Source organism: Bison bison, unplaced genomic scaffold (genome assembly GCF_000754665.1).
Source record: "Bison bison bison isolate TAMUID 2011002044 unplaced genomic scaffold, Bison_UMD1.0 scf7180017864469, whole genome shotgun sequence".
In the NCBI taxonomy this organism is placed as follows: Eukaryota; Metazoa; Chordata; class Mammalia; order Artiodactyla; family Bovidae; genus Bison; species Bison bison.
This window is the reverse complement of record NW_011495030.1, coordinates 2,978,440-2,988,404: the sequence shown is the minus strand read 5'-3', so window position 1 is coordinate 2,988,404 and position 9,965 is coordinate 2,978,440. Positions and strand designations below refer to the sequence as shown.

General features: G+C 37.0%; 1 protein-coding gene across 9 annotated transcripts in view; it reads left to right on the top strand.

Annotated features, from left to right (window-relative positions):
* PIP5K1B (phosphatidylinositol-4-phosphate 5-kinase, type I, beta) overlaps positions 1 to 9,965 on the top strand; it is a 533,355-nt gene that overhangs the window by 431,922 nt on the left and 91,468 nt on the right. For all 9 annotated transcript variants that reach the window (XM_010860667.1, XM_010860666.1, XM_010860662.1 and 6 more), the window contains one exon: positions 9,657 to 9,812. In XM_010860667.1, the coding sequence (XP_010858969.1) occupies positions 9,657 to 9,812 (156 nt within the window). The remainder of the gene's footprint in view (positions 1 to 9,656; positions 9,813 to 9,965) is intronic.

Genomic DNA, 9,965 nt, shown 5'->3' with positions numbered 1-9,965 from the left:
TTTAAGCCAACTTTTTCACTCTCCTCTTTCACTTTCATCAAGAGGCTTTTTAGTTCCTCTTCACTTTCTGCCATAAGGGTGGTGTCATCTGCATATCTAAGGTTATTGATATTTCTCCCAGCAATCTTGATTCCAGCTTGTGCTTCTTCCAGCCCAGTGTTTCTCATGATGTACTCTGCATATAAGTTAAATAAGCAGGGTGACAGTACACAGCCTTGATGTACTTCTTTTCCTATTTGGAACCAGTCTGTTGTTCCATGTCCAGTTCTAACTGTTGCTTCCTGACCTGCATATAGGTTTCTCAAGAGGCAGGTCAGGTAGTCTGGTATGCCCATCTCTTTCAGACTTTTCCACAGTTTATTGTGATCCACACAGTCAAAGGACTTGGCATAGTCAGTAAAGCAGAAATAGATGTTTTTCTGGAACTCTCTTGCTTTTTCCATGATCCAGCGGATGTTGGCAATTTGAACTCTGGTTCCTCTGCTATGGTAGTTAATGGAGAACCCCAAGACAGTTTGTGCCAAGAGGGACCTTCCTGGCTTGATGCTGCCCGTGCCCCCATCCCTGTGGGTGAGCCCCTGCCAGCCCTTGCCACCACAGGAGACCCTCCAACACTGGCAGGTAGTTTTGGTTCAGTCATCTGTGGGGTCACTGCTCCTTCCCTCTGAGTCTTGGTGCACAGAAGATTTTGACTGTGTCTCCAAGACTGTAGTCTCTGTTTTCCCCAGTGCTGTGGAAGTCCTGTAATCAAGTTCTTCTGGCCTTCAAGGCCAGATTCCCTGGGGATTCCAAGTCCCTTTGTCAGATCCCTAGGCTGGGAAGCCTGACATGGGGTTCTGAACTTTCAGAACAGTGGGAACGCTTATTTGGTATTATTGTTCTCCATTTTGTGGTTTACCCACCTAGCAGGTATAGGATGTTACTTTATCATGATTGCACCCCTCCTACAGTCTCTCTATGGTTTCTTCTTTTTCTTTGGATGTGGAGTCTTTTTTTGGTGGGTTCCAGCATCCTCCTGTCAACGGTTGTTCAACATCTAGTTGCAATTTTGGTGTTCTGGCAGGAGGAGATGAGCGTACATCCTTTTGCTCCACCATCTTGAACTGGAAGGTTGCCCACTTTTCAGTTGGGTTGTTTGTTTTCCTGGTATTGACTTGCATGAGCTACTTGTGTATTTTTGGAAATTAAGCCTTTGTTGTTTCACTTGCTAGTATTTTCTCCCATTCTGAGGATTGTCTTTTCACTTTGCTTATAGTTTCCTTTGCAGTGAAAATGCTTTTAAGTTTAATTAGGTCCACTTGTTTATTTTGTTTTACTACCATTACTCTAGGAAGTGGGGCCATAGAGGATCTTGCTGTGATTTGTGTCAGAGTGTTCTACCTATGTTTTCCTCTAAGAGCTTTAAAGTTTCTGGTCTTACATTTAGATCTTTAATCCATTTTGAGTTTCTCTTTGTATATGGGGTTAGGAAGTGTTCTAATTTCATTCTTTTACACTCAGCTGTCCAGTTTTCCCAGCACCACTGATTGAAGAGACTGTCTTTGCCTCATTGTCTATTCTTACCTCCTTTGTCAAAGATAACGTGCCCGTAGGTGCATGGGTTTCTCTCTAGGCTTTCCATGTAGTTCCATTAGTCTATATTTCTGTTTTTGTGGCAGTACCATACTGTCTTGATGACTGTAGCTTTGTAGTATAGTCTGAAATCAGAATGGTTGAGTCCTCCAGCTCCATTCTTCCTTCTCAAGTTTGCTGTGGATATTCAGGGTCTTTTATGTTTCCATACAAATTGTGAAATTTTCCGCTAGTTCTGTGAAAAATGCCATTGGTAATTTGATAGGGATCACACTGAATCTGTAGATTGTGTTTTGTAGTATAGTCATTTTCACAATATTGCTTCTTCCAACCCAGGAGCATGGAATATCTCTCTATTTATGTCATCTTAGATTTCTTTCATCAGTGTCTTATAGTTTTCTGTATACAGTTCTTTTGTTTCCTTAGTTGGGTCTGTTCCTAGGTATTTTATTCTTTTTCCCTGGAAGTTTTGACTGCCTTCATCTAATTCCCCCTCCTCCCAACCTCACCCCCAGTCTCTGATAGCTACAGATCTGATCTCTTTTTCTACAAGTTTGTTTGTTTTTGAAGTATAATTGATCTATGAAACTATGTTAGTTCTTGTTATGCAGCATAGAGATTTGATATTTTTATACATTTCAAACTGATCATCACAATAAGTCTCCTTATAATATGTCACAATGCAAAGATATCACATAATAATTGACTGTTCCCCACACTGTACATTTCATAACTGTGGCTCATTTATTTTGCAACCAGAAGTTTATACCTCTTAATCTTTCTCACCTATTTGCCCCACCACTACCACTACCTGAAATATCTGTATTTATCTTTCTTTGTCTGACTGATTTCACTTAGCATAATACCCTCTCAATCTATCCATGAGGTCACAAATGGCAAGATTTCATTCTTTATTATGGATGAGCAATATTCCTGTGTGAGAGAGAGAGAGATCGATCTTTATCCACTCATGTATTGATGGGTGGGCACATAGGTTGCTTCCATATTTTGACTGATGTAAATAATGCTACAATGAATATAAAGGTGCATATATCCTTTCTAATTAGTGCTTTGTTTTCTTTGGATGAATATCCAGCAGTGGAATTGTTGGATATGGTAGCTCTGTTTTTAACTTTTTGAGGAATCCCCATACTGTTTTCCATAGTGGCTGATCATTTTACCTTCCCACCAACAGTACCCAAGGCTTCCCTTTATTCCATATCTTCACCAACACTTGTTACTTGTTGTCTTTCTGATAATAGCCATTCTGGTTGGCAGCTATATGTCATCTTTGGAAAAATGTCTGTTCAGATCCTCCACACTAATATTTTGACATTCTTCCTACCCATCTTTATTTCTGTACTTTGTGTATTTATACAAAGGTAATGGCACAGTGGTGTACAGTTTTATGTCTGTGTCCTCTGTTTTTTACATGAGTAGTTTCCCATATCCTTGTATATTGAACAAAGAAGCTGTTTAAAATTATGATACAACATTAAAATTATATGGGTATGCCGTGATCTGTTTAATAATTCTGTCATTATTGGGCATTTACATTATTTCTCCCTTTTCTAATTAGTATTTTTATGAGCATCATTTTAGATAAATATTGTTTCCAAGCTTATGATTATTTCTTTAGGATAGATTCCAAGAGAAGCACCGAGTGTTTAAAATGCACATTATTGCACAGAATGATTATGCCATTCTAGACTTCCACAAGTGCCTATATTCTTCTAGCCTTTAGCCAGAATTATTTTTTTTAATTACGCTACTCTGATAAGGAAAAAATGTTATCTGATTGTTTTATTTTGCCTGTCTTAAGTACTGGTAAAGTTCAACCATTATTCATGTTTATTAGCCATTTTAGTTCCTTTGAGAATTGAGCTTCGAAATATTTGTTCATTTATATTAGTGTTTACTATTTATCCAAGTGATTTGTGTGAACTCTACATACTAAATATATCAGTCCCTTTTTCTAAACGTTATTTCATTCTAAGAAAAACTTTTATTTCACATTTGACTATCTCAGTGGTATCTTAAAATTGGTCTAAAATCGAGACCACTACAAATTAAATTCTCTGATTGTCTTTTCTGCCTAAGATAGAGCATAACATAGTATTTATTCAGCCTGAAATCCTGTCTGAACACCAACTTATGGTTCAGATTTTCTTCCTCTCTTCACCCTTTGCTGTGGTTAAAAACATGCATTTCTTTGTGGCCCCTGGTAGATTTATGGAGGAGATAGTCCTTGGGACCCCAGCTTCAGTGAGTCTCCTCCATGAGATTCCCATCTTCAGAGCTTTTGCTTTCTTAACAGTGTATAAATTCATGGTACAGTCAGTGGCATCCTCAATTCCATGACATACGGTGTGAGTTGTGAATCTTTCTAATTTGTATAGTTTACAAATTATTTGTATAGTTTACAAATATATTACAGGTCTTTTACTCCTCAGGTGGCCAGATCTATTTTTTTCTCATTTTTCTCTACATTTTATAACATCTCTATTCAGATATAATTCACATACTGGGAAATTCACCTTTCCAAAGTATGTGATTTGGTGATTCTTAATATATTCACAAAGTTGTGAAAATATTACCACTATCTAATTTTAGAACATTTTCATTACTTCTAAAAGAAACTTACATACCCATTAGCAGTTACTTTTCATTCCTTCCTTTTCCTAGCCCCTGGCAACTACTCATTTATTTTCTCTCTCTGGATTTGCATATTATGGATATGTCATATGGATGGAAGTAACCAATATGTGGCCTTTTGTGTTTGGTCTTTTCACTTAACATGATGTTTTCAAAATTTAGTCATCTTATAGTACTTTACTTTTTTATTGCTGAATAATATTCCATTGTATGGAAAAAATACATTTTGTTTATTGATTCACTGGTTGATGGATAATTGTGTTGTTTACATTTTTGGCTATTATGCTGCTATGAAAATTCATACACAAGATTTCTGTGGACATAAGTTTTCATTTCTCTTGGTATATACCTAGGAGTGGAATTGGTAGGTCAGATGGTAATTCTGTTTAACATTTTGAGGGACTGCCAAACTCTTCTAAAGCAGCTACACAATTTTGCAGTCTCACTAGCAATGTATGAGAGATCCAGTTTTCCGCATCCTCACCGATGTTTGTTACTGTCTTTTTAATTTTAGACATCCTAGTGAGTATAAAGTAGTATCTCAATGTGGTTTAGATTTGTATTTTTCTAATGACTGATGATATTCAACATCTTTTTTTGTGCTTATTGAGTATTTATATCTTCCTTGGAGAAATTTCTATTCAAATACTTTGCCTAATTTTAGTTATTTGTCTTTTTATTGTTAAGTTATAGAGAGTTCTTTATATATTCTTGACAGGAGTTTCTGTTAACAGATATATTATTTACAGATGTTGATTTAATTTATACTAGATGGTGTGAGGTAGGGTCCTGCTTCATTCTTTTGCATATGGATATCCAGTTGTCCTAGCATCATTTTTTGAATGGCCTGTTCTTTCCCCCATTGGATTATCTTGGTTTCCTTGTTGAAAATCAGTTGTCCACAAATTAGGACTAATTTCTGGATTGCCCTCAGGGTGCTCAAGAACCTGCCACACATCCCGAGTCCACACGTCACTGAAGGCCACCACAATTTACTCAGTTATCCAGACCAGACATGTTGGCATCAAGCTTTGTAAAGGCTTAACCACTGACTTGCAGTCACTCACCAATACCTAGTTGTACCTAGAAATAGCAAGTGTCCATTGCTTCTTCCACGATGCCTTTCCTGTTTTAACTGTGTTTCTTGTGATTTGGATTTGTTTTGTTTGTTTTTGCATAAAGTTGTGGCCCTCACATTGCTTTCTTAGCTCCAGTCATAGCCACCTTGTACTACTTTACTTTGTACTGCTGAATAATATTCCATTGTATGGATATAACCCATCCAATCCAGTGTCACCCCACCCCAGCCTCAGGGATCAATTTAATCGCCTCTTGCTGATTTCCATGCTTAAAAAGAAAACCCTCTCATGTTTCAGAAGTTTTTTTCTTGTTAAGAACTTCAATGTATTACCTAGTATGCAAAATCCTTAACTCTGCCTCTGAGTCCCAGTGTGAGGCGGCCTCTCTCTCTCTCCCCTGTGATTTCCCTCCCACATTCCATGCTCTACCCTATCCTCTAGGCTCCAGCAGCTCTGAGCACCCTACAGTTACCCCTACATTCAAGGCTACCTATACATCTGTACAGCCCTTGTCCCTTTGCCTGTAACAATCTCCATCCTTTCCTGGTCTTCCTTCACTTCTCAACTCAGACAATGCTTCTTTCATAGAACTTACTATACTTTGCCATAGTGAGCTATTTCCTCACTTGACTTTGCATACCTGAAAAGTGGGGACTGTGTTTGGTTCTCATATATATTCCCAGACCCTAGCACATTTCCTGGCACATTGTAGCCAATCATTATTTGATGAATAATTGAATGAATGAATGGAATTTAATTTAAAGTACTTAGGGTAGCAATTTAATTAGTAATGTTGACACTTTAAAATGCAACTTCAACATCTTTTATCAACTATGATTAAGTTAAAGCTCTTAGTTCCTACAGGCATACTTGCTTTGTAGGTGAAAACTTCCCCTCGCTACCCCTAACCTCAAGAAAACAGTACCTGGTCTTCAGGTTTCTTTTTTTTAATCAAAATTTTTAATCTTCTTAAATCCATTTATCCCACCCCAGAATTGAGTCCTGCTGTCAATGTAATAATGTTTACAAAATCCAATAATACTTTCTGGAAATATTAGTCACTGTAATGTTGAAACCTCACTGAAATTCTCTACCCAGATAATGTGTCTAAAGTACTAAAACTTAAGTTTTCTGGAAGGAGTAGAATAATACATTAATTAGTTAAAAATCAACTGTCCTAAAATTTTGGAATAGTTAATTCATTCAGCCAACATGTGAGCACATATTATATACCTAGCATTATGCTAAACATTAATAAAAGCTTTTTTGAAAAAAATTAATTCCATTGGTAATTTCATAGCCTGTTTTGGGTCAGGGATTGGAACATGAAACAGATTTATAATGTAATAAAGCAGCTGTTGGTCGAGTTTTTGCACAGGCTGCTGTAGGTACACAGAGAGAAATAAAATTGATCTTCCCCAAAAGAACTTAACAATGACAAGAATATTTAAGTCCTAAAATGCAAGCCAGCATTTCAAGTTAGAGGCAAGAAAGACATCTCATGTAGGAGGAGCAGCATGTACAAAGGCCCAGGGGTAGGAATGAACAGAAGAGTTTCAGGGGTGGCATATGGGTGAGCTAAAGACAAATTCAGGAGTTTCTGTGGCACGAAAGAAAGTAACCAGCCAAAACCATCCTTTGAGATTCTCCCATCAAAACAAGTCCCTGAGGTATTCAATTTCTGCAAGAGTCAAGTCCTTATCCACTGAGAGAGTCTCAGATAATTCCTTTAAGGAAGAGTCACCATTTACGACAAAAGTAAAGGCTTTCTTTAGGTGCTGTGTGGCCCTTGCAGGAATTTATTTGGGGTCTTCTCTGCTCCACATTGCATGTATGCTGATAATGAGCAAAGAGTTATTTCTTTACTGGGGCTCTTGGCCTTTGGTCCATTATAAGTCACAAGTACAGACCGTTCTCTGAGCATCTTCCCCTCACTCACCCTTCCATGTCGCTGCCAGCACTCTTCTGATCCTAGCTCTCCCTCAGTTTAGGAAATGAGCATTGGCCTAGAACAATGCAAGTCTCAAATCTTTTGGTCTCAGGGCCACATTACATTATTAAAAATGACTTAGGACCCCAAAGATCCTTTATTCACGTTTATCTAAATTTATTTAAATATCTATATTTAACCTATTAGAAATTCAAATTGAGGGAAATTTTAAATATTCATTAATTCTTATAAGATAAAAGCAAAAAATTGCATGTCAACGTAAGTCAATATTAACAAAAAAGTAATTTTGAAAAGTAATTGTATTAATTAATAATAAATAATTGTAAATTATTGTATGAGAATAAATAATCGTATGAGAAAAGTGGCATTATTTTATATTTTTTCAAATCCCTAATTCCAGCTTAATAGAAGACATCTAGATTCTCATGTCTACTTCTGAATTCAATCCATGATTATAACCACAGGTCATGTAGAAAACTAGGGAGAGAATATGAGTGAGAAAAATAAACAACTTATTGATATTATTAAGAAAATTGTTTTAGCATCACAGACCTTCTAAGAGAATTTCAGGGGTTCCTAGCAGTCCCTGAACCACACTGAGATCTTCTGACTTAGAAATTTTAAAATACAGTTGACCCTTGAATATCAATGGGACGATTGGTTAGGAGCACCAACCCCCTGCACGATTAAAAATTCCTGTGTAACTTAGTCGGCCTCCTCCTGTGTGCTTCCTCAGCATCTGATGATTTAACCAACCCCAGGTTATGTGAAACTGTTGTATTTAGTATTGAATTCAAACCAGTGTTGTTCAAGAGTCAACTCTGCTATATTGAAAGATGAGAGATGAAGGTTTACAAAAGTTAGCAGATAGAATGTTAAAGCAAAAGACCAGCATATGGATAATTACTTCAAGCAAGTGTTACCACTGTTTTGATGGGATAATGAGTTTAAAAAAATGTGACTTACTTGTTCCACTTATTTACCATTAAAATCCATTTCAATCAGTCTTTAAACATTCAAAATCTTCCTCCTCAAAGAAAAATAAACTCTAGTTTTATCTTTCCCACCCCTCACTTTAATCAGAAGATAGAATGCCAAAGAGCTAGGAAGTGAACCACCAATTAAACAACTTCAAAGAAAGACACCTGGAGTTTCATGCTTTCTAGCTCTGGACCTTGAGCAGGTCACAACTTTTCTACTCTCAGTTTCTAGACCCATAAAAGGGCTTACCTCCCTCACATGACCATCTGGATAATTTGAGATGTGGAATGTTAGTGTTGGCTTCCAAACTCTCGAGCCCTCTACACATGTTATTGATTATAATTATGTTATTATTATTATAATACTACTCATGGGACACATAAACCTCCCCTTCTCTTTAAGTGGAGAGATTGCCCTCTATGCTTTCCTCATTTGTGTGTCCCAAAGCCCTTCTCCAGCTAAGTTCTTGCAAGCCGCCGATGGGAAGGCCCCTGATGAGCTGTATAATCTAAGCTCTGAGATTCCCAAGGCCAAACACAATCAGTCTAATGCATCAGCTGTCAGGTTACCCCTACATGCAAACCTCCAAAGGAAGAGAGACACTGCCAAGACCAAGTTCAGGGAGAAGTATAAGCAGGCTTCAGGTAGGTAGGCTTCCTCAATGCTCTCACAATGTTCAGACAAGAAGAATAATTAAAGAGAATATAAATGAAGATGGTCTGGCTGCAGCTGAAGCAGCTCCCATTGACATATCAAAAGTAAAGTCACAGCCTTCAGTGAGCATGATTGATGGTGAAGTACACTTGCCTTGGTACAGGTTTCCAACACACTTCAGAAGTCATAGAATGCTGTTTGGACAAAGATCAGGAGTGAATAATACATCTAATGTAACCATGACCTAGAAAAGACTGAAAGGGTCGGAAATTTGAGTGGAAAGTCACTCAAAGAAAAAAAGCAAACCAGAAGTAACTTGGCTAAATTGGGTAACATAAGTATAAGATTAAACATTGGCATGTTTAGAAATTCCCAGTCCCAAGTTAATAAAACTGGGGTCATGAGAATTCTCCTTACTTTACCATCTGCATTTATCAACCCACTCAGCCTCCTCTCAGCACTAGAAAAACATTGCTCAGAGGAGGAAAAATAATTCTTTAGCAATAAACATTTGAATTTCACCTCAAGTAAGACTACATTTCAAAATCTGAAAAGACAGCTCAACCCGGATTTATTCTAAGACATTTTGATTTAAGTCACTTTGGACAAATAACATTGTCTCCCTTTCCTTGTGTATGTAAAACAAAGCTCCTTGCATCCTACTCAGATAATGACTAAAATGTTAATAAGTCATGAGTAAAATTTTAATTAAAAATATTATTAATGTGGTTTTACAATAATTATCTATTTTTTTCTTTTTCTAGCTTTGAAGGCGTCACCTTCTAAGAAACGGTGCAACTCCATCGCCGCCCTGAAGGCAACCTCACAGGAGATTGTGTCCTCAATTAGCCAGGAATGGAAGGATGAGAAGCATGATTTGCTGACTGAAGGGCAGAGTTTTAGCAGCCTTGATGAAGAAGGTAAAGACACAGAACTTAAACCACAAGCATTTTTTCTTTCTTTTCTTGTTTTTTTTTATTCATACAAGTATTGTAAACTCACAGTAGAAAAATTAGAAAATAGTTTCTCTAAGAAACAAAGTCTCTTAACTGACATTTTTTTTTTTTTTTTCA